General features: G+C 43.7%; 1 protein-coding gene and 1 long non-coding RNA gene across 4 annotated transcripts in view; one reads left to right on the top strand and one right to left on the bottom strand.

Annotated features, from left to right (window-relative positions):
- Positions 1–1,521, bottom strand: part of ZEB1 (zinc finger E-box binding homeobox 1) — a 127,056-nt gene extending 125,535 nt beyond the window's left edge. The window contains exon 1 of one of the 2 annotated variants that reach the window (XM_055710117.1): positions 1,392–1,521. Coding sequence is in view for 1 of the 2 variants with exons in the window: in XM_055710116.1 (XP_055566091.1) it covers positions 580–637 (58 nt within the window). In the remaining variant the exon portion in view is untranslated. Of the gene's footprint in view, positions 1–579; positions 702–1,391 lie in introns of those variants that run through there. The other variant, XM_055710116.1, reaches the window with a different exon arrangement.
- Positions 143–23,678, top strand: LOC106631375 (uncharacterized). 2 transcript variants are annotated; one of them, XR_008732223.1, is made up of 6 exons: positions 143–404; positions 771–857; positions 1,477–1,640; positions 9,201–9,430; positions 11,560–20,966; positions 22,984–23,678. It is a non-coding gene; the product is annotated as an uncharacterized LOC106631375 (long non-coding RNA). The 2 variants fall into 2 exon arrangements; XR_008732222.1 differs by lacking the exon at positions 143–404 and having other exon boundaries at positions 704–857.
- Positions 23,679–24,524: the final 846 nt, after the last annotated feature.

Below are 24,524 nucleotides of genomic sequence, written 5' to 3' on the forward strand. Positions count from 1 at the left end.
GCCCGCTGCCGGGCGAACGAGGGGAACTCCGGCGGGCGGCGGAGAGGCGCTCCTAGGCGGGCGGCGGGGCGATCCCGCCCGCGGGGCCGGGGCGGGCGGGCGGGGAGGCCCCGCTCCGCTCCGCCGGGGCGCGCAGGTAATAAGTTTCGGAGTTGGGTCTGACGGGGCCGGGCGGGCGACGGAGGCTCCCCCGCCGCTCCCCGCGAGGCTCGGCGTCCCCGCCCGGGCCGGAGGGCGGCGGCGCGGCCGGGGGGGCCCCCTGAGCCCGCTCCCCGCAGCGGCGGCGGGGCGGTCGCGGGGCGTGTGGGGGAAGGCAGCGTGTAACGGTCCCGGACAGGCGGCGGAGTGCGGAGGCACCGCTAGGCGGAGGAGGGAGGCAGGCAGCGAGGCGAGGGAGGCACCAGGTAGCGGATATAACGGTGCGGAGGGAGCCGGGCTCCCGGCGAGGAGCGGAGGGGGAATTACTTTCGCGCCCGCCCGACCTCCCCCCTCCGCGCTCGGGACGGCTCTGCCCGGCCCCCGCCCCGGCCCCGCCGCCGCCCCAGCGCAGCCGGGCCGCTGCCCCGCGGGCTGACTGACCGTTATTGCGCCTCGGGTTCGCCTGCTTCCTGCGCTTACACCTGGGGCCATCCGCCATGATCCTCTCGCTTGTGTCTAAATGCTCCAGTCACCTCCTCCCCCGCCCTCCCCCCTCCCTCCCCTCCCCTCCCCCCCGGACCTGGTTTACGACACTGGGTGGTTTTACTTTTACATCACCTTCCTACACCTAGTGCTCGGCCGGAACCTTGTTGCCAGGGGAGACGGGCGCTTTACGGCAGGACGTTTGAACGGCGGCGGGGGAAAAGTTGCGGCCGCAGGTACCGGCAGCGGCGGCCGCGGCCGGGGGAGGCTCGCGGGGCGGCTGCGGTCTCGCCCCGGGGACCCCCGACCCGCCGCGGGGTGCGGCCCCCCGGTCCTCTGCCGGCGGCAGCGGGGGGGATCCCCGCGGGGCGGGGCGGGCTGGGCTGGGCTGAGGGGGCGGGGGCCGCGGGGGAGGGGGGCGGGGGGGCGCCGATCCCCGGGGAAGCGAAGGGGGATCCCCGCCGTCGGCGCGGCCCGCGGGGGAGCCCTTCCCGCCCCGCCACCGCCGCGTCGAGGCACCGGCTCGCCGCCTGCTTCCCGCCCTGCTGCCAGGTGCCTCCCTCCCGCGGCCTGCAGGGCGCAACGCGTCGGCCGCCGCCCCCAGGTGCAGCGCGGGCGGCCGGGCCTGGCGGGGCCGGCCCTGTGCCCGCCCGGCTTCCCTCGCCCCCACGCCGGGCACCCGCCTCCGGCGCTGGAGCAGTGGTGGGGCTGGCACCGCCGCAGGGTCCTGTCCCCCCCGCGCCGCGCAGCCAGCTCCCCGCCGCCCTTACCGTAACCCGGCCCGGGCAGGGGGCGCGCCGTGCAGGGGTGTTGGAAGCGGCGGGCTCAGACCGTGACTGTAATCTCGCCTTGCAGGCCCCATCAAGAGACAACAGCCGGGCGAGAGTCGTGCTGTTGACGCTGCATGTGAAATCTGTCATTCTTGGGCTTTCCTTAACTGTACTTCCCATTTCTATGAAGAGGGGAAGAGGTATAAAGTTCAGCGCCCTAAAAAAATAGAAAGGGAAGGTTTTTCACAGGTAATTAATAAATAATCTCCTTTGGGCTTAATAAAATATGTAATGTATTAAAAATTAAAACATTACCATCAAACACTCATTCTATTTATTTACTGCTGCTTCTCAGGCAATAAAAATAAAGTTTCCATTTCTTTCTAGGCCTAATTCCTTTTTTTCTCTCCTTATTCTTTTTATTCTTTATTTACAGTTCTGCGCTTCTGGCCAATTCTTTTATCCAACTAAGTTTCAGTGACAGTGTTTATGTTAATGGGTACTTTTTATAAGTACTTGATAAGCTACTGAATTTGAGGCCTTTAGGTATTCTACACTGTTTCCCCAAGGTGTGTGTTCACACACTGTAACATACTGCCTCATCTCATGGATACTGAACCCTGGCAGTCAGTAAAAGTATCTTTTATCTGAAGCTTCCCAGAAGTCACTACAATCAGAAATGCTTACAAAACAAAACAAGTATAGGGCTAAAATGGATTTGGTAAAGTTTGGTAAAGACCTAGAGGCATTTTTTTTCAAAATTAATCGTACTCTCAGAAACTTACATGAGTCGTGGATTTGGGTACTCGCATGGAAACAGTTGTTGCCCTTCTTTACAGGTTACAAATCATTTGTCTAATCTCAAAAAATTTGTAAATCTAGGTGTAGATACATACATAGGGTTTAGATACATATCTTTATCCAGTGTGCAATGGCTGCTGACCTCAACTATTTAATGAGGGTCTACCTGGGAGTTGTTAAAGGGTAACAAATCAAACAGTACAAAGTGTTTGATGGAAGAACAGAAGCCATTTAAAAGCATTAGATTCGGCATTAGCTGGGAGTTCCAAACCCCTAGTACAAGGGTAGCCAAGAAGCACAATGTGAAACCAACGACAAGATAAAAATGAAACATCTGCAAAATTCTGAGTGAGTGAATTACAGAATCACGGAATGGTCAGGGTTGGAAGGGACCCCTGGAGATGATCTAGTCCAACCCCCTGCTAAAGCAGGTTCACCTAGAGCAGGTTGCGCAGAGTCGTGTCCAGGCAGGTTTTGAATGTCTCCAGAGAAGGAGACCCCACAGCCTCTCTGGGCAGCCTGTTCAGTGCCCCGTCACCCTCAAGCTAAACAAGTTCCTCCCCATACTCAGATGGAACTCCCCGTGTTGCCATTTGTGCCCATTGCCCCTTGTCCTGACTGAAAAGAGCCTGGCCCCATCCTCTTGACACTCACCCTGAAGATATTTGCATGCATTGTTAACATCCCCTCTCAGTCTTCCTCTTCTGCAGGCTAAACCGGCCCAGCTCTCTCAGCCTTCCCTCATAAGTGAGAATTGCAAAGATTAAGGCAGAATCTCATTTTTGTCCTGCTTTAGTAGTTCAACATCCTTGCTTGTCAGCTTTTTGTGCAGAATACCTGTGGTCATGCAAGTGCTTGCAAATGAAGGCTAATGGTGTTTTGGAATTTTTGAATGTTTTTATCATTCTGTGGATTAATTTAACCAGAAGTCACATACAGATTTTGATGCTGGTTTTAGTTCCTTAAAGTCTGTCATATTTAAGAAGGTAGTTGCATAAATAAAAAACCCCATAGCTGTAATAATATCTGTAGAGTTGTAACAGCATTCCCCTGCGTGCCCCCTCAGAATTCCAGGCCCCTGTTTAAGCACCTTTCAAGTAGTTTATTTTCATTGAGTTTTGTCACTTTTTAGCTCTGCATAAGAATTCTTGTCTGTTTTGGGCAATTTATGTTTCCTAACAAAATGAGGAGAGAAGCAGTCTCCTAGTGTTTGTTATAGCTCTTTTTCAAATAGCCATAGTGTCTGTTTGAGCATTAGTCTCTTGAGATTTCCAAGCAGCTGGGAGAAACCAGTGACAACTCTTGCTGCCCATTAGTTTCTGAAGAGCAGAACTGAAACCGGCAGGAGCATTGCTAGCTCTACACTGCTATAGTTTTGATAAATGAGAGGAGAAAACCAAAACAATCTTTGTATGTGTTATCTTTGATACCAAGTAGGTCTAGAAACTAAAAAAGCAGAGGATGGTGTTTTGCGTTAAATTATTGATTATTCCAATCACTATTCATTGTGAAAGTGTCTAATTCACAACTTGTAAATAGATATGTGGGTGGGTTGCTTTTTGGGGTTTTGTTTTTTTAAACTTTGATATGTTTAATCCAAGCAACTGAGCACTTCATATCTTTGTACACAAAGTTCCCATTATTTACTGTGCTAAAAAGCATCACAATTAAGGATGCAGCCACTGTCAACATGTTTTGACCCAACACAGTCTAATCCTGGATGCAAACCCACTAGTTAAAATTCCTGCTATCTTTGTAGTGTTCTGCAATACATGAGCACATTGTGTATGTAATTTAAACTGGTTAGTGCTGCAAGAATGAAAACTCCTGTTTTTCTTTATGGTGCACAGCTTTCAATCTGACTTTTCAGTCAAGGATGCAGGAATTAATGTATTAATTTGCAAAATCTCAGCAAAGCAGTATATTTTCTGCATCTTCCTAAATGTGGCAGGCTTAAGAATATGTTTCTTTAAAGGAGGAATTCTAAGACTGTGGTCATCCATAACAATTAGTTTGCCTCCAGTGACATAATTTGTGTGGGAATTTAGGCAACCTGTCTAGGTGTGATGTAGCTGTCACGTCAGATTGCATAGCTGCTGTATTTCACCTTTTTTGAAATTTATTCCCATTGTCTGAAGACAGGAATTAAAATACTTCAGTAGTCAAACTGGAGTATGGATGCTTGGAAACCAGCTAATGATTATTACAGATGGTTTTTGCCATTTAAAAATAGTCATGTATGTCGTGTTATGGTTTATGATCTCTGGAGTACGTATTATTAAATAAAAGCAATCAGTTGTCTGTTTGTATGCCTACTCCTTATTCATCTTTATGAAATGAAGTTTCACAACCTGTCGTGAGTATTCTAGATTTAATGGTGTTCATTTAGTTGAATGAATTTAGTATTACAGTGGAAAATGAGTCAGTGAATTGTTTCTTCTTTAATTTCTGGTTTGTGGAGATTTTTTTTTTTCCTGATTTCCATTAATGAAACTTTGTTTTCACTTCTGTGTATTTTCTTGGAATGTCAGTTCCTAAAATTTACTTTTCAATTTATGATTTATTTTTTTAAAAAATGTGCCTTTTCTTCTCTGTAGAAATTGTAGTTGAAAGATTTACTAGGAGAACAATGACCCAGAAATACACAGCCTGACTGCAGCTAGCTGAGGAACTAATCTTGAATAAAATGTGGATTTTAGAGATATCAACATACTGTTTTAGTGCCCTTGCAGATGGTCTTTCAATTTCTATTTGTGCTTCCAAATGAATCTAATAAGTTTTGAAGGTGTACCCTGGGATGTTATACAGTCTCAAAAAATGGTAAAGCCACTTGAAATTTGCACATTCGCTTAGAGTGGAGTTTGTAAATATTTATCAGGATAAATTATCCTTTTTTTACTTTTCTCAGCTTATATTTTTTTTTCTGGTTTTGTACTTTACTGTGTATGTTGAAGCTATGATTTCTAATAAATTGTCATGTCATTCATGACTTGAGAAGGCTGTACCTGCTTGAAAGATTTAAGTATAAGGATGTAAACCGCCATACAGCGTCAATGTGTACATAGCTATATACAGCTATAATGATTTGCATGTATGCAATTGACTTTTCAAAAATCTTCCTTGTTAAGAAAAGGTGTTTGTGAAGATCACAAAGGCCTTCTAAACCATTTTGTTTGCTCTCCTTTTGCCCTGCTTGTTGCATATTGTTTTTCTCTTGAAAGCAGTTAACGTGCTGATGACTGTGTCAGGGTGTTATGCTGTATAAAGTACATGTACAAAAACATAACGAAGACCTACAATTCAATTCTTATGTGAATTTTAACTTTAGATGTGATCTCTGTTTCAGAGCCTTCACACATGCAAAAAATTATTTTAGAGAAGGAAAATATTTGAAAAGGTCATTCCATATTCTTCATCCAAAAGGCAAATCTTGTGTGTTCAAAATGGAATTGGAATGCAAATTCAGGTACAAGCATTGGGTTGTGAACAGTTGTGATTTTTTTGTTTGTTTTCAAAGTACCTGGAGCCTCAGTTGAGAACGTCTACTTCAATACTTTATTTTGTACTGTTAGATACAGTAGCAAAATGCAATATCAAAGTACTAATTTTTGTTTTAAATTACACCTGAACTTCTGACTGATCAAATTACAGTTGTAGTGCAGTTAGATTACCCAGTTTTATTAGTAGCACGTTTTCCATTCATCTTTGTTTATGATGACTCTTCATAAGTGTTTTTATGCATTATATTATCTAATTAAACACTAATGTATTGTGAATATTTTCCCATATGGTTCATGTTTGTTTCCTTCTGTAACTTACATTCTGTTTCTGATTTAGTTCTACTCCTCAGCCCTCTTGCTGTTTGCTGTCACAGTTGTGTGCGATTGCTCATTTGGATCTCATTTGGAGCTATTCTCTTTGTTATGATATCTGTGCAGCTGGCTCACTCAGCTCTTTAAAGTCCAACTTAACATTGATTTCTTAATTATTTCATTGCATATTCTCATTTATATTTGGGGTTCTTAATTGCTGGAACACATTCTAATGTTAGATGTTATTAATTTGTTATTTCTCGTTTGTCTTGTTTTTTTCTCACTGCAAAGTGCATAATACTTCTGCAGGAAATGTTTGTTAATACATGAAGGAAAGCTGTTGTTTTGGAGCTGCTATAGTTTTGGAGCTTGCAGTGTGTCTTCTGGATATACAAAATTAACAAAGCAAGCCAGAAAAAGGAGTATGTAAGTCTATGAAAACAAACCAACAAATACAATTAAAAATCCAATTTTGCTTAAGAAACCTCAACAAGTCATCAGTTGATGCCATGAGGAAAAACACAGATACTGTAATGGTTATCTTCTGAGATGTGAACAGAAGCTTTGGTGTATTCAGCATAACTGGTCTGATTCCCCAATTTGGCAAGTTAAGGGTCTGTCTGGTAGATACAAACATATGGTATTAAAATGGGCAGTAGTATCTTTGAAACTCAGATGCACAGACCAGATCTGTTGGCACTACAGAGCTGTGTAAAATCTAGTGTAATTAAATCTGAGTTTAGTTTACTGGAGGAGGGAACAGCAGTTCAGTGCAAGAATGATCATGTGTTGATAAAGAATTGGAAAGAGACTATGATTCTCATGTAAGGCTATGCATATCAGGAATTTTTGGTTTCAAGGTAAAACAAGGCAAGCCTAGTTTGGATCCATCGAAACAATAAACCTTTCTTTTTTCCCTGGTGGAAATAAAAGCCTAAAAAGATTTTATGTGAGATCAAGTAGAAAATGTCTTTTTTTACCCAAGTATTAAAAGCTTGGGTTAGAGCAAGCATTCGTTTACAAGCAGAGGAGGTGGTCCAGGGGTTTTCATGAACGAAGTGATTTGAAAATTCCCTTTTATTAGGTTCCCTCTTCTTACTGGAGAGGTTTGAACAGAGATGTCCATGGTGAGCAGTACCCTAAATCACTGGGCTTTAGATATTCTGAAGAACTCTCATGTTCTCTTACTGATGCTGACTAACTGTGCAAGTACTGGAAGAAGGACAAGAACTCGGGTGTCATCTTAAGAGAAGGACTGAAATACTCTGCTCCTCTCACTACTTAGATAAATGTTCTGGCTGTTAGGTTATCTTTCTCTAGTTCAATGACTATTTTACGTAATTTATAGAAACAAAAAGCATTCCTCAGTGCAGATGAAGACCACCTGAATTGTTGTCTTTAGGAAGGTGAATTGGCATCATTGGTGAATGATGATGATTCAGATTCGTTTGAGGACAGAATCAAACCTTAGTTTTCAATATCCTGGAGGAACTCAGTGACTACTGGCATTTCATATTAAAGATGGATTACACCCAACATTTCATGCATGCAGGGTGTGTTCTGAATAGCCCAAATCAATTTCTGCAGAGCAGCGAGGTAGAGAAAAGCTGAGCTTGAAGATCTGCAGGTGTTTAGGTAGAGTGAAGAGCTAGGCAGTTGTAGGAATGACCAGAAGCAGATTTTCACATGCATGGAGAATTTAACTGAAAAATCCTGAATAACTAGGATTAGCTAGAAGCTGAAAGCAGTAATGGAGAGCTTTTTTTGGATTTAGATGCCTGCAGGATTTTGTCTGACCACTGTTTTGCAAATACAAAAGCTATCCAAAGTAATAAAACTAAAATTTGAGTGGTTCAGGTGATTTAATTTCTATTTAAAAGATTCATTGCCTATTTCAGTAGCTGTTGGTAGGCATTCATTGAAGCAGTTGATTTCTTGCAAGCAATGACTAATTCATGTTCAGTACCTGTAGTAGGTGACCATGCATGGGACTTAGCTGCCTTATGTGAAGTTTTACTTCTGGGCTAGTCCCTCCAGACGGCCTTTGTAGTTAGCAGGGATCTAGTCAGCAGAGCGTGGTATACCTCACAAGCATCTAAAGTTAAGTGAGATGAATCCCACCCCATCTCTTACTCTTGACATCAATCCAGTCAGTGACATATGCTTTCCTGTCGTAAGGTTTTGGGGGTTTACAGAGATGACTTCATCTCTCTGCTCAAATTTTTACTCCCAGTTTTGTTGGATGAAAAGTCCTAAAATCTGTTGCCTCACCTGGAACTGGTGTCTTTTTTGCCAAGTACCTTTAGATACCTTAATAAGGCTGTTACCAGCTCTCTGGTTCCTGCATAATGTACCATATATCACACAACACCAAAGGCAACAAAAGCATTTGTTATGGCGTGAAAGAAAATTGCTTTTTTTCATTTATTTGTAATCCAGCCAGATGTTTATAAAATATTTGTGTAGGCTTAGCATAGAGAGGATAACTGTGAAAATCTTATTCTGCGAAGATGTATCATCCCAAACCTCCAAATTTGTTCCTGCAGGTGTGCTTGTATTTGGATTCATTGTTGTAGCACCTTGAACAAGAGGACAGAAGAAATTTTCTTAATTGTTATTAATAGAAGTGTTTTGGTGCCATGCCATTTATTCTAAATAACATCAAGAACTTCATGGGTTTCATTGCTAATTTTAGATGTAGGTTTAATTTGCAAAATGGAAAAGCTCCTCACTACAATAGCGTTCTTCACCATGAATCCAGGACTATACTTACTTGCATGCTTCATCTTAGAATACTTTATCTTTAGTTGGTGATTGCTTCATAAGGACTGCTCTGCTCCTTAATAGTATTTATAGGCTCCAAGATGTTTTTGTCTTAACATTGTTGCTTGCTTAAATATTTATTCTGGAAGGTCTGAAAAATTATGCTTGCAAGTACTGTTAATTTCCCCTAAGAAAGGTAGCTTATGCACAACTATTTTTCAGAGTCTCTTTCAAGACATTTTAACTACAATCTAGTCTTAATCTGAGTCAGACTAAATCACATTTTCTCCTGAATAGTAATGTACTACATTAGTTTTACAGCCTCTGAAACTGCATTTTAAGGACATATGCATTGCTGGGGTCTCCATTTCCCTCAAACTGATGCATACTGATACGAATCCTAAGCAAACAGTTTATGTGCTGTTTTTTCCAGGGATATAGTGATGGATAACCCTTTCTGTTGACTTGGGCAAGACTGAAGAAAAGAAAGCAAACAGACAGACCTGTCTATTGCTGTGTCTACCTAGACTGAAATGCCAGACTTAGCAAACAGGCCATTCTTCATGCATAGAAAAAAATACTGGACAGAGTATCCAGCCAGCCAGGGATCATCAAATGTACCAGAGCAAAATCCATGGTTAAACTGAAATGGAAATATTTAAGGTAAGTTCATCTGTGTGTTCTTTTCCTTGCTTGCTACTCGATGCTGTCTCTCATGTCCTACTGCACAAGAGCTCAGGATGCCTTTCTTCACTAGCTTTTCTTACCTTTCAGAATATTAAAAAATATGCATAACAATTTTAGATAACATTTATGGTGTATATCTGTTACTACATCAATCTGTTTGTATATACACACACATGCATAAAGCTGTTTTTGAAGATTAGGAAGGTCACAAAGTCATGGGCTTGGCCTAGATTCGTGATCCCTTGGTTATACCCACATCTGCCTGCCCCATCCCTCCCCAAGAGATTACTACCACCACAGCTGAGGCTGCTGTTCAAATCCCTGTGTATTAGCAAAGCAAAACCAGCGGTAGTTCAAATTAAAAGTACTATGCTGGACCAGCAGCTGCAGACTCAGTCTTTCTCCCATTTATTTGAAGTGGCTGAAGAGGTTACCATTTCTAGTTATATGATCAATGCTGTTTTCAGCTGCTCTCAGCTATAACCAGCATGGATGACAACATTACAGAATGGAAATATTAATGCTTCCCTTTTCAGTCATAGAGCTACATTACCCCATCTCTTCCTGCACCTTAAGAAGATGTGTAGCTCAGCAATGTATTAATATATCTTTCCTCCATGTTTAAAATAGTTCCCAAATCCTACTCATGCAAACCCCAGTCTGAAGACAGTCTTGGAATTTGCATGTAAGGCAGTTCTAGACAGATGCTTACATTTAATTTTGACTTACATGACACGCAATATATGGGAAGTCATACATCCTGTCAGACACGTTTCATTCATCAGAGTTCATTTTCCAAATGCTTTGAGAAACTTTGAAGAATCACAACATGGGAAATTCCTTAAGCAAGAAGAGTGTTTGAGGATTCATTTGGACTTTCTTGTTCCAACAGCATCTGCTATAATGATAACTACCAGCTAGGGGTCTGCATCTCTGCATCTCTGCAGGAGAGGAGCACGGGGGAGTAGGTAACAGAAAAGCTCCAAGTACTTTTTATTCCACTTTCCTGCTGGGAAAAGGTTCAGATTTCTCCAAACCTTTTGCTCTTCCCCATCAGAATCTCAACAAACTCATCAGGAAGCTCTTTCTTCCTCAGCTAAAAGAATGTCAAAAGCACTTCATTTCCCTTTTGCAGTCCTACTTGGATCTAAATCTGCACTTGACATTTCATGCTACGCCCAGTTCCAACAGATGTAGGCTCTGTGGCCTTGCAATTAGGTACTATGTTAAGTGATATCTAATTTTAGGAGATGCCATATGGCTTTCCCTGTATTTTCCTAGAGAGTTTATGAAAGGTAAGCATGCTGTTTCATTGGAGGGATCCATCACTTCCTGAAGTCATGGGAACACTCATGCTTCCTCAGGATGATTCAGTGCTCTTTGGACTGCAATCCATCACCAGACTGTGCAGAGCCCTTCCTACCTCCAGATATGATCTCAAAAAGAAAACATAATAATTAGTATCAGGGCATTTATCTGGAGCCTAAGAATCTAAGTTTCAGGATGAAGATATAGGAGTCGTTCTTCTGTCTTTCCCATTAGAAGATGCCAGTTGATTTTAGGGACTAGTAATCTCCAATTTTTAAGTTACTATTCATTTCAGTGTAAGAGACCTCTCTTCTATTATCTGATCATCTGAGATCCTTTTACAAGAAAAACATCATTCCAGTATTAGAATATTTCAGGTTGCCATATTTACTCAGAACATACTGAAGCAGGATGCAAAGCAGTGTCAGAAGAAAGCTACACTTCTCCGTTGGATGCTGAGTATAACCTTCCGGTCTAAAGAGAATCAAAGAGTTTAAGAAATTACTGGCTTAGTGTCATGCAGAAAATAATAAGCAGTGATTTAATAATAATAATGACACTTAAATATAATTATAATAATAAACCACACAAAGACGAAGCTATGTTGATTATGATACATGTTAAGACATCTTGGGGTTAAGATACACATTGAAGAGTGTCAGGGTTGTCTCTGTGCCTCTCCCATTAGGAATTAGATCACATTCCACAAGTCTGAAGGTAATCTTCTTGTTATCATTTTCCATTATTAAATTTTCGGTGCTGCTCTGTCAAGCTCTAACCACGTGTTTCCTAAACAGAGTCCATCTGACAAGTTGTCTGCTTGCTGGCAGCACATCCGTCACTTGGAGCATTTTTCCTCCTCACCTGACAGCACTGCTTATCCAACTGTTCTCAGAGTGGGAATCTGCAGAAGGCACTTAAAGAAGAGACAGAGGAGGCTGTCCCCGGAAAGCAGCGCTCTTTGAAATGAATACAGGGAGGTTTTTGGCCGGTGCCTCACCATATTCTGCTGAGTCAAGTCAGCATTAAGTGAATACAAATTCTCCCTTGGGAGTCCTAATTGCAGCTGAGGATCTGAGGAAGTTATGGAAGGAAACAGGAGGGCTGCAGTGCTCTCATAGCTGCTTCTTTTGAATATCCAGGAAACATACAAGGAGAGACCCATGACCCACAGGACCCGAGAACTGCAATTGCAGGCCATATCCAGCTTTACTCCTGTTGATTTCATCTGATCCTATTGCAGAGAGATTTTGGGATGATCAGTTAATCAGTAGCAAGTCCCTACAGAGCTGTCTATAATGGGCATTACTATGAAATTTGCCAGCATCAGTGCTGTATCTTTTGTGCACACAGCTGCTGGTGCTTAGTGTCCATTTCTCCCTGCATAGATTGATGTACATGGCATCTGATAATTTTTTTAGTGTATTTAGTATATTGTAACAATTTATATCATGAGTGTGTCAATGCAACTTGTGGAGGGTAATCAGCCTATAGTTACCCTTCATTTATCTACGGGCAGTAAAAAGTAAAAAGCGGTTATTGGTCCTTTCTTGGAGTGACACAGCTGAAATCCATCACCCAAAACATAACGGTGGGCCATATTGTCCGGAGTTGGCTGTGCAGATGGAAGGAGGGATGGGTGGAAGTGGGTGTCACTGGCATACAGCCTGCAAAGCTGCTTGTGAAAGGGTGAAGAGAAGGAACAACAGGAGAAGCAGAAGTATGCTTTGGGGAGAAAGTCCAGCAAAAGTACTTTTTCAGCAAACTGCTGCCTAAAAAGAGCCTTGAAATGGCAAGCACAGGAGCTGCCTTGTAGTGTTTAATTCCTGCTTGGTTAGAGAAGCCATAAACCAGAGGTTTCTGAAAACTTCTGATTTGCATTTGGCAGCCAACAGCTTCAAGAGCGGATCAGGGCATGGAGGGGCCTACGTCAGCCCCTGCCCACCTATGCTCCCGCGCTCCCCAGGGCTCCCCTCTGCCACCCCTCTGAGCAGCCCGGGGACAGCACCCATCTGTGCCTGATTCAGCAAAACAAAGAAGCAGGATGAGGTTGGAAGAGCTCCTAAGGCATCAGCCAGTAATTAAGAATCCTCATTTAGGAAGAGCCTTGAAGCAGGATGATGACCTGTGTCTGGGAAGTAAAGGCTGGTCTTTAAGTCAGTGGCAGTGGCTTGAGAATTCTGGGGTTGTGTTTTGTTCAGGTTTGGTTTTTTAAGTTTTGGAGGGTGATTTGGTTTGGTTTGGGGGTTTTCTGGTTTGGTTTTTTTTGGGGTGGTGGTAGTGGTGGTGGTGCTGTTTTGTTTCTCTCATTTTAAATATCCTTACTTCATATTCCTAAGTGGTTTAGAATGAAGTGCTCCAAAATAGTGAAGCACAGATAAAGAACAAGAGAATTTCCACGTATCTGAAATAGTAATCATCCCCAGAATTCTGAGTATGAATGTTTGATACAGTGTTACAAAAAAATAACAAAGCTACCTGTAGTGGGACATCAGGAAGATTTCCCAGAATATTCTTTGAAAGTGAGCAGTGCCTTGAACCTATCGAAGTAAAAGTCCAATGGAGTATGATCTTCACCTGGCACATGCTACCTTGCTTTCAGCCATTTTTTACACTTTGTTTTTGTCCATCCACTTTCAGATGTAACTAATCTCCCCTGGGTGGCAATTCCAGCATTGCTGCAGAAATTGTCCCACTGCACATTCTGTAATAAAAAATACGCCACAACAGGTTATATTTAACAAGGAAAAGAGGAACAGAAAGTGGTACATCTGCACAATGAATATAATATAGCATTGACTTGGAATTTCCTGACTTCAGCAGTCCCTCCGAAATAATAATGCATTAATAGAATTACACTTAGCTTTCTGCTTTTAAAAGGAAAATATTTGAAAGCAGAAGTCTTTTCATCTTCCAAGTTCTTCTGGCTCTGTGTGTGAGATAGTGGAAATAACACAGGACTGTGTAACCACAGCAAACAAGTGGAGTGGGAATTTTGTAGCTGCTCGGCTGGCCCAAAGCAGAGCAGTAGTGAAGGAGCAGCCTGGATTTTGGATTTAATAGGTGGAATATTTTTTCCCCCTAAACTCCATTCATTTCTATGGATAAAATAAAATTACTCTGTTGCAGGCAGAACTGGTGGTGACCTGTAATTAAGGATATCTGACATTTCCATTATAAGAGGCAGGTTTCAGTTGCCTATAGTTTCAGCTGTTGGTTGGTTTAAATTTTAACTGATTAGGCAAGAGTTTCCTTTTCTGGGTATCCCCTGCAATCTGACTTTTTTAGAGGGATGCAGTAGAGAAAGAGTGAGAAGTTCATCAAATTGTTCATCAGTATCTATAAAGCAGTTAAGCAAAGATACGTTCCTTTGACCATATAGAGAAGCTCTAAACTCCTTGCTTAAAATTTGGCGAGTAAGTCACCCCCTTGTTGGGATGTCTTTTCAGCTTTCTGTGGAAAATCTTGGCTGATACATAAGCAGGAGAAATTTGTTCAAATTTAGCACATGGATGTGCAAAAAAAAATTCCATCTACTTTGAGCATGCTCCAAAGCAGGGACAGAATTAGCTCACTGAGGAACACTTGATTGATCCACCAGTAAAATGCTGAAAGGCAGCAGAAATATGTACATATTTAACCTCCCAGCAATTTTAACTTCAGTGGGGCTTAGCTGATGAAATGTATAAAGTCATTTTTCTTTCCTGTTTTACCAGTAAAATTCCCTGATATAGACAAACCTTCAAAGTGTAGACTTTATTCTCTCTCTTATAAATGAATTTTATCTTTAGCATCACTGTAAAACCAAAAACATGACCCTGTGACTCACTGACTTCTTCCTAGGTGTTTTTCTAGAAGGCATTACCAAATGCTCTTTGGATACTGACATTTTTAACCATGTTAATAAAAATATCAACAATGTGCACGGATGACATAATTTTGGGATCTCGATCAGTGGAGATTGATTGACATTACCTGTATATAGCACTATGTCTTAGCACCATTCTCCATTAAGTCTGGGTTTAATATCCAACCCATTGCTACCAATCAGGGTATCATTGATGCGCCACAGTCACAGGCTTTTGTTCTGAAGCTTCCTCAGTGCTCTACCAAAGCAAAAATCCCTTCTTCTCTTCATTGCCCATGCATCTTCCCCCTTTTAGCTTTTTGCTGTCATCCATAAAATCTAAGAAATGAAAAGGTGTAGAAACTGCATTATTACTGGTAAAAAAACAGCCTTGCTATTATTTACAGAAGCAGCACCAATCTTTTGTTTTCACCATAAGAGAGCAAATGTGTTTGTTTTCCTTTGCAGGGTATTTGGTATGTCAATAATTTAAGATATTAGGGTTTGACACTTCACTGTTTTCCTGAGGGAGTATTTGGAGATAAGTTCACAAACCACCAGGTTTTAAACAAGACACATTGCTCCTGGTTTGGGAACGGCTCTTAGAGCTGGGTGTAGTGTGCACCGAACGTCAAGCAGCCTGGCTGATGGGCTAATGCCATCATTGCCCGGACTCCCTGAGGGGCTGATGGGGGTCAGGCCATAGAGGGGTTATGCATCTTCTTCCGTTTAACTGCAGGCTTACAGCAAGCCTGAGCAGCTTTTCCTGAAGTGAGCTTGAGCGTGGGATCAATGCGAACACATACATTCTGTAGCTTCGTGGGACCTAGAAGATCCGGCGGGAATACGTATGCATCTCAGTCGTGATTGCTGCAAGCTGTGATCATGACCAGGGACATTGCAGAGCTTCAAGACCATGTTGAAGACCATGTTAAGGTTAATGACATTATTTACAGCATGCTGAAAGCATCCTTCCTCTGTAAGATATAGAAGAATAAACAACGTGAACTGGGACTTTTTTGATGTGTAAGTTCAACACATTGCTGCATCATAAAATCATCTAGGAAATTTTGTTTGGGGGTGTGTGGTTCAGACTAAAGATATAATACTGATTTTCAGTAATTAAAAAGTGCAATGTGTATGGTGTTTACAAATTTTAGAAGCTACATCAGGGTTTTGTCTACCGCTTGTATGGTATCTACCTACTACATGTCCTATCATTTAGCATAAGGGGAAAAAATATGCTGGCGTTGTTTTTTTCCATCTGTTCCATAACCTTTGATATGGAGCTTCTAAAAAGTTTAAAGCAGACTAAACAGGGCACAGTCAAAACAGTAAGGCAGCTTTTCATGCATTCTTTAAATCAGATGTTTTAATTCTAGTTTTCAGTTTGTTTGCTAATTAGAAAACAGGTCTGCAATGTGTTATCTATCTTCTTCCATTTGAATCAATAAACAGAGAAGTCATGAGAAAGGGACCTCTTCCCTTCAGGGAGTCTTTTCTTGTTAATGTTGACTCAGGTTGCTAGTGCTTATTCTTGTCTCCTTTCCTCTTCTGCCTGCTTCCCAGTCTTTTCTCTTTCAGTTCCCCCTCTTGTTTCCCAATGTGAGATCTGTTGCCTTACACACAGCATGTATGCATTTGTCCTTTATGTTTACCTGCTGTATCATGAGTGCACTGTATTTTTCAGTCTGCATAGCAAAAGTAAACTCTTTAACCAGACTGAATGATGCTTTTTAAGCCTATAAAATTTTCAAACGTGAGTTTCATTGAAAGTGAAACAGATAAATACTTCAGCTACAAATAATGAATGTGCATTTTTAAATAACTGGTGAGACCTGTTTGGAATTATCCTGAAGGTTTGCCTCCTACCTGAAAAACCTGCTGGCTGAGAAATGAGTACTTTATGTGCTTGCAACTTGATAACATTGAGATAAGTTATTAAATGGTCTCAATTTTTTTATTTGCTCTGTGCTTTTGGACAGCATAGTCAGATTTTATACCTTCTCTTTTATGCTTAGCAGAGTCCAGTTCCTGCAGAGGCTTTACAGGTATATTTAACTTTATTTTGGTTAACTGTCTGTGTAAAGACTTTTTAGATTTTGGACCCTGAATAGTTTCTTCCTTGCTGAAAAGACCACTTTAAATTTCAATAGGGAAACAGAAAAGTCCCTTAACAACTTTTAAGGAAGCTTTTAAAACAATGATTTGAGGATGTACTATTTAAAGTGAATTGCATCAGATGCTGGCTTATTTTGAAATAGAAGTCTGAATAGCAGTGACCTGCCTTTTGTGTGTTCAGGCTTGCTACTAGGAGATTCAAAAACTATTTGTAAGGGAGTGAATAATCAGAAATTCAAGTGTAACTGAATGCTGTGGGGTCCAAGGGCTGCAATTCCCACTTGTATAAGCATTAGCAGGATATATAGGGTCCCTGCAGACTCTAGATACACCTTGCTTGTACTCTGTATTGCTCCTGTGTGTCAGCTCTGAAGGGTTTCTCCTGTCATCTGGAAATAAAGAAAGGTCAGTTAAAACAAATATCATAAAAGGACACGGTAGAATTTTTCAAATTTTAGAGACATTATCTATCTTCAAATCCCCTCACTAGACCTACATTAAAATAATGATCGCAACCCAAATATAGAACATTTGAACTGTCCTTTTCCAGGCCAGATGTGCTGTGTTATGTAATGCCAATTCACGGTGATTGCTGGAGCTTGGAGTAAAAGGAAAATGAACATATTGTAGATATTGTTCCAAAGAGCAAACGTTATAAAAAAATGTTATAAAACTCAAGGCCTTAAGCAAAAACTTTTAGCAAACACAAATTCTACACAGAGCCTTGCCTACATGGAGGCTGATCTCTCCAGCAAGGTACAATTCAGCCACAGGCCCCAGAGGTTTCAGTAAGACGAGAGTCCAAACACACATCCCTACACCAGTACGTTTTACCCAGATACAAAAGCATTGTTAACTCCTAAGAGCTTATTCCTCTAGGCACGGCACTTTTCTAAGTTAAATGCACCACAGCAGAAATTTTCTCCATATGCTTTTCAAAACCCTATTAAATAAAAAACATCTAAGCAAGTAGTTGTTGATACGTATGTGCAACAGGCTTCCCAGAAATTCTTTGGAAATAGAGCATCAATGTTCCCCACTGTTCGCAGGGAGGAAATCTGCTGAGTTCAGACGGCTGTAATCAATCCACATTGCAAAGTCACAAATGGGGAAACAAAGGACAATCGCTGCCCATTTTTTGCACTGCGGATGCATTAATCAGACTCCATTTTCTTCACTGCTTCAGAATGCATTCTCAGGGGGATGTGCCAGCCTCCTGCCTCCGTTGGTTACATAGCTGTCCCCTGTCACTGCAGCCAGAGCTGGGACAGCACACTCACCACTTGAAGCATTTCACAGTTGTGATCCCAAGCAGAAGACCAGTGCACTGGAGAGGCAGATACACCAGGGGAAAGACTTGGAGTATCTACACAAAGTGTCTGAACACGTATAGGGAGCATACCACAAGAGTCACCGAGCTCAGTCGACTCCGGGAGCATTTCTTATCTTTCAAACCTCTTTTCACTGTGAAGAAAAATTTCTTCCTTTTCAGGCATTCTGTAGCAAGAGCAAAAATAGGAACCCAGTTATGCCTGGCCTCGCTGCAGGGAGGTGAGAACGGGTGAGGACGGAGGGTGCTGTGCTGCGGTTACGCCTAGGGCACAACCTGTGCAGGAACTCGCTGTCCCCGACCGAGGCACGTAACCTTTAGCAGCTCACTTGTTCTGGGAGGGGATGGCAGAGCAGCTGCACTCTGCCAGAGCAGCAGGGGAGACTGTACCTGAGCTCTGTTCCTTGAAGGGCTAAGCCTTGGTGTATTCATATTTTAGGCACCCTTTACCTCCACCTCGTAGACTTGTGATGCAAGAGAGGATGGATGAGTCTTTCCCTAGGCTATTTAGGAGAAACCTGCTTCCATCTGGGAGAGGGACTCAGCAGTAAATGGGCAGCATTGGTAGGCGATTACAGCACCCCCATGGCTTCAGACTCTTTGTGAGGCTGACTGAGGGGTAGGAATAGGCAGGGGTAGGTTGGCAGCTCGGGTGCAGCAGACACCAGTGATCTGCCAGCTCTTTCTGCCTCGTGCTCTGTCACTAGACCCAGATAACTGGGCCTGTCTGCGCCCAGTCTGAGATCTCTGACGTCGCTCTGGGAAGGCTGGTGTGCCTGCGCAGCTCTCAGGCATTGTTCAGAAAAGCCACTGTGGGTTTTCAAACCCATTTAGTTCTGCAGATGTGTTTCATCGCTACTGTGTTTCTAGATCTGTGCCCTTTTTTTTACCTTTAACATCAATAACATCAACAAGAGAGATTTAAAGGCAGCAATCATATCTCCCCTCTGGCTTTATTTAGCAGCTTCTTTTAGTCTCATAAGGTAGTTTATTCATAAAATAAACCACTTAACCTTGTAGCCTTCCTCTGCACCTATCCCAATTTGAATGTCTTTTCTGAATGCTAGCGACCCAGTGACTCAAAAGATGTCAGAAGAGGTGTTGCCAATGCCTTGGACAAGGGCCGGAATTCTTCCTATGCTCTACCAACACTTTTTTGTATCCTGTGATCATGTTTTCCATCCTATGATCACATTTGCAGTTTCTCAGGACCGCGCTGACTGGCAGGCTGCGGTAATCCTGTGATCAGCCAGTGTGTTCATGCTCATCTCCCTCCTCTGCTGTTTCTGTTTCATTCTTGTTGTTAGCTGAAGCTCTTGATCTCACACTTTCTTCTTTTAAGTTTCAGCTCATTTCTGTTATCTCACTGCCCCTTTCTGACTCTTTCAGAAAAACAAAAAATGCTCTATTGTTGATGCCACCTTATCCTCATTATTATCTATTCGTTTTCCTCAAGGGACTGGTATTTTATGTAAAATAATCATGTAAAACTCTAAGTAGGAAAATCAGGAGGCCTTGCTCTTTTTTAAGTAGGATCAATCAAAAAATACCCCCACGCATAGATGCGGTGCTCAGTGACATGATTTAGTGATGGGCACAACAGTCCTGAGTTAATGACTGGACTTGATGATCTCAAAGGTCTTTTCCGACCTAAGTGATTCTATGATTCTGTGATCCTATGAATTCAGATAATCTTAGACAGCATGTACCTGCCCACTGCACCAGGGCTGGTCGCTTGTGGAAAGCCAGTGTTGCAGTAGCTGGCAGCACACAGAGTCTGCAGCTCACAGGGAATCACTGTAAGGCATGTATGCAATTGATTAAATGATATTGTGCACAGTCATCAAAAATGGAGCATCACAATACATGTAAAGATGTGCTTTGTTCTAATCTTTGCCTGCATAATATCAGGGGAACATGTATTTCTAGATAAAATAAATGTAAATGGGTATAACTAAGCCTGACAAAGTTACCAGACTTGCCAATTGCTGGAGGTAAGCTGAGAGAACATAAATTCCCCATCTAGTTCCCAATAAAATATTTTAAAAACTCACAGGTGGGGGATGTGCTGCTTTAAGGGGCCAGTACAGCCGGTCTCTGAGTGGAGTGATCCACGTGTCCCGCAAAGGTGGGCTTGATGAAGCGGTAGAGATTTTACAGGAGCTGAAATATAAATAAAGGAGAAAGGCAAATGTCTGAGGATGAGTCAGCCAAAAGGTGAATGCGTTTAGTCATAAGTGGGCTGTTTTGTAGATCACACCGCGACTCAGAAACCAAGATAAGGCTGCAGAGTCTGTGCTTGAACTTTTTAGAAATCTTTATTTATTACTAGAGGATGACATCCACAATGTCCCTGCTCCTTTCCTTCTCTCTTTTATTCAGCTCCTACTTCTTTAGCTTTCTGTTCTCTTGCTTTTTCCTTTTTCGCTTTAATTTCTTTCTCTAATTAAATTAAAAAGGACTGCATGTGACTTACAATATCTAACTTCTCACTGGCAATCCCAGATTCAGTAGTGATTTTAACTGACAGTTTGTAATTAAAGATAGAAGGTTTATAGGTTTCAAACTGCATATCTGCATTTCTTGTCTTCTGAGTGTTTTTTGAAAACATAACTGTGTAAATCAGGACTTTTTATATGTGTATATGTATAAATATTTCTGCTTTTCTATCTGATCAGATTAGTGTTATTTAGGTCACCTCTAGTCAAAGAAGCCACGCTGGTATAGCAGTATCAGCTAGGGGAGTGATTGCTTTGGGTTGTTGGTGGGGTTTTTTTTTTTCCCTTTCTGTCTGGGGAAAATCTGAGTTTAATGTGCAGCAAAATTAGAAGAATCCCCACAAGGACACAACAAAAAATCATGCTTTTTCTGGGAGAGCTTACTTTCCTTTGGGTAAAGCTCTACAGGTAAAATTACTCTTTTTTTTTTAGTTCCTCTCCTCTCCTCTCCTCTCCTCTCCTCTCCTCTAACTCTCCTCTCCAACTCTCCTCTCCTCTCCTCTCCTCTCACTCTCCTCCCACTCTCCTCTCCAACTCTCCTCTCCTCTCCTCTAACTCTCCTCTAACTCTCCTCTAACTCTCCTCTCCTCTCCAACTCTCCTCTCCTCAACTCTCCTCAACTCTCCTCTCCTCTCCTCTAACTCTCCTCTCCAACTCTCCTCTCCAACTCTCCTCTCCTCTCCTCTCACTCTCCTCTCCAACTCTCCTCTCCTCTCCTCTCAACTCTCCTCTAACTCTCCTCTCCAACTCTCCTCTCCAACTCTCCTCTCCTCTCCAACTCTCCTCTCCTCAACTCTCCTCTAACTCTCCTCTCCAACTCTCCTCTCTAACTCTCCTCTCCTCTCCTCTCACTCTCCTCTAACTCTCCTCTCCTCTCCTCTCACTCTCCTCTAACTCTCCTCTCCTCTCCTCTAACTCTCCTCTCCTCTCCTCTCCAACTCTCCTCTCCTCTCCTCTAACTCTCCTCTCCAACTCTCCTCTCCTCTCCTCTCACTCTCCTCTCCAACTCTCCTCTCCTCTCCTCTCCTCTCACTCTCCTCTCCAACTCTCCTCTCCTCTCCTCTCCTCTAACTCTCCTCTCCAACTCTCCTCTCCTCTCCAACTCTCCTCTCCTCTCCTCTCCTCTCCTCTCCTCTCCTCTCCTCTCCTCTCCTCTAACTCTCCTCTCCTCTAACTCTCCTCTCCTCTCATTCTCCTCTCCAACTCTCCTCTCCTCTCCAACTCTCCTCTCCTCTCCTCTCCTCTAACTCTCCTCTCCAACTCTCCTCTCCTCTCACTCTCCTCTCCTCTCCTCTCCAACTCTCCTCTAACTCTCCTCTCCAACTCTCCTCTCCTCTCCTCTCACTCTCCTCTCGCTCTCCTCTCGCTCTCCTCTAACTCTCCTCTCGCTCTCCTCTAACTCTCCTCTCCAACTCTCCTCTCCTCTCCAACTCTCCTCTCCTCAAGTCTCCTCTCCTCTCCTCTCCTCTCACTCTCCTCTAACTCTCCTCTCCAACTCTCCTCTCCTCTCCTCTCACTCTCCTCTCCAACTCTCCTCTCCAACTCTCCTCTCCAACTCTCCTCTCCAACTCTCCTCTCCTCTCCTCTCCTCTCACTCTCCTCTCACTCTCCTCTAACTCTCCTCTCCAACTCTCCTCTCCTCTCCTCTAACTCTCCTCTCCTCTCCTCTCCTCTCCAACTCTCCTCTCCTCAACTCTCCTTAACTCTCCTCTCCTCTCCTCTCCTCTCCTCTCCTCTCCTCTCCTCTCCTCTCCTCTCCTCTCCTCTCCTCTCCTCTCCTCTCCTCTCCTCTCCAACTCTCCTCTAACTCTCCTCTCCAACTCTCCTCTCGCTCTCCTCTCGCTCTCCTCTCGCTCTCCTCTCGCTCTCCTCTCCAACTCTCCTCTCCTCTCCAACTCTCCTCTCCTCAAGTCTCCTCTCCTCAACTCTCCTCTCCTCTCCTCTAACTCTCCTCTCCAACTCTCCTCTCCTCAACTCTCCTCAACTCTCCTCTCCTCAAATCTCCTCAACTCTCCTCTCGCCAAGCCGCGGGGGGCGGCCGGGGGCGAGAGGGGCGGCGGGAGCGGGAGCGGGAGCCCTGCCGGCGGGGCTCGGGCAACGTTTCCCCGCGCCCAATAGCTCCGGGCAGCCTGGCCGCGGGAGTAGCTGCGCAGCGGGAGGTGAGCCCAGGGGGAGCGGGACGGGACCCTGAGCTGCCGCGGCCGGGACGGAGGGTGCCCGGGCGGCGGGGCCGTGCCCGCACCCCGCCGGCGGCAGCGGCCCTCCCGCCGGAGCGCCTGTGCCAGGCAGGAAGCCGGGGGCGGCCACCCGCGCCCAGACAGGGCAAAAACCTCCGGGCACGTCGTGCTCTTCAAAAATAATTAATACTATAATTTTGACTACATAAAGTCCAATGATCTGGAAGTGAAATTATTCTCGTCTGTAGCCCTGCAGTGAGTTGGCCTTCTGAGGAGCGGCCCCTTCCCCTAACACCGCTCCGCAGCGCGGCGGCCGGCGTTTCCCCGCGGGGTGAGGTGACCTGCCGGCCGCCCCCGGAGGCCTGCGGCGGCGCCCGCCCGGCGCTCCCGGCAAGCCGTGCCCAGGGCTGCCCGGCTCCCGGGGCGCTTTCCGCGGAAGAGGATGCTGTGAAACGGCAAAATCGTTCGGGTCCCGCGTCACTTGGCAATCCTGCTGCACGCCCGCACAAGTACGAAAGACTGGGAATGCTTAGTTAGTGCTGTTCTGCTACAAGAGCCCACCGCAGCCTTCCTATTTTGTCGGCATTTGCTCCCTTTTAGTATCAGTACTGCTCACTGGGAATTTGTTGTGAAGTAAAAGCCTTAAAAGCAAAGTACTTCCCAGGCCAGTAAGAAATATTTAAACACTTCAGGCATTCAGTCTGTGATTCAGAGATTTATTTATAAAACTGTTGATTTTGGGACACTAAACCATCGCATTTAAACTGCAGGAGTGAGTCATATTTGTGGGAGGTAATTACTACCAGAAAGTACAACTAACTTTTGTAGGTTTCTCTGTAAAATGTCCACTTATGATCTGCAACTACTAAAAATAACATGCTTTGTTGAATTTCAGCACAAGTTATCTTTACAGAATTATGTGGCTTTATACGTATATTCTGTTTTCCTGACATATGATAAAATAAATGACTCACATGCCTCAGAATTTATTTGGGTGTTTTATATGGACTGTCCTGACCAGGTAACTTGTTCAGCTTACGTACTTGTAATGAAAACCAAAGACTTTGTGGTAACTTCTAGAGAAAAGCCATTTAACATGGGAACAGCGATTGCAGCTAGCACTTAGTGTGTTTGTTCATCAGAAGAGTCTCTGATGTCTTGTATCATCCAAAACCATAATAATCTACTCAGTCTCTTTTCTTCTCCGTGGTTAATAGATCTTGCGAGCTGAGGGAGTTCCAGATGTCCAACACCTGCAGAAACTACTTGCAGAGCAGAAGGAACTTTCCTCATTATCCCTCAGTCATGACTGAGGAATCTGAGTTTATTTAACTTGTGGTCACTTCACAGCACTCCCTACTAGCAGATGAGTCAGATGCTATGCCACCTATCCCAAGAGAATACCCTGCAATTGGGTTCAGAAAAATAATGCCATCCGTCCTGGCATACGAGGCTTTGAACAGTTTTTCCCATGTCAATCAGGGACTACTTGAGGTGCACCATAAACCCAAGTGGCCTTTCATTGCTAGCAGACCCGGAATCGTTGCTAGCAGACCAAAAATGGAGTTGCTACCCAGAATTTAAACCACAGTCCTCTGAATATCTCCTTCCCCTCCAAAATGGGCAGTTTTAGAAGAGGCCTTCCTTTAAAAACTGCAATTACCTGTGTGTGTGACTTGCCAGGAGTCAGGTAGTCTCTGCTACATTTCCCAGGAATCCTGTGACCAGATCACGGTCAGGAAGTCTTTCCCCTGTCTTCCCTGGTCCTCCAAAGTGAATCCAGCTACCA

Source organism: Falco cherrug, chromosome 4 (genome assembly GCF_023634085.1).
Source record: "Falco cherrug isolate bFalChe1 chromosome 4, bFalChe1.pri, whole genome shotgun sequence".
In the NCBI taxonomy this organism is placed as follows: domain Eukaryota; kingdom Metazoa; phylum Chordata; class Aves; order Falconiformes; family Falconidae; genus Falco; species Falco cherrug.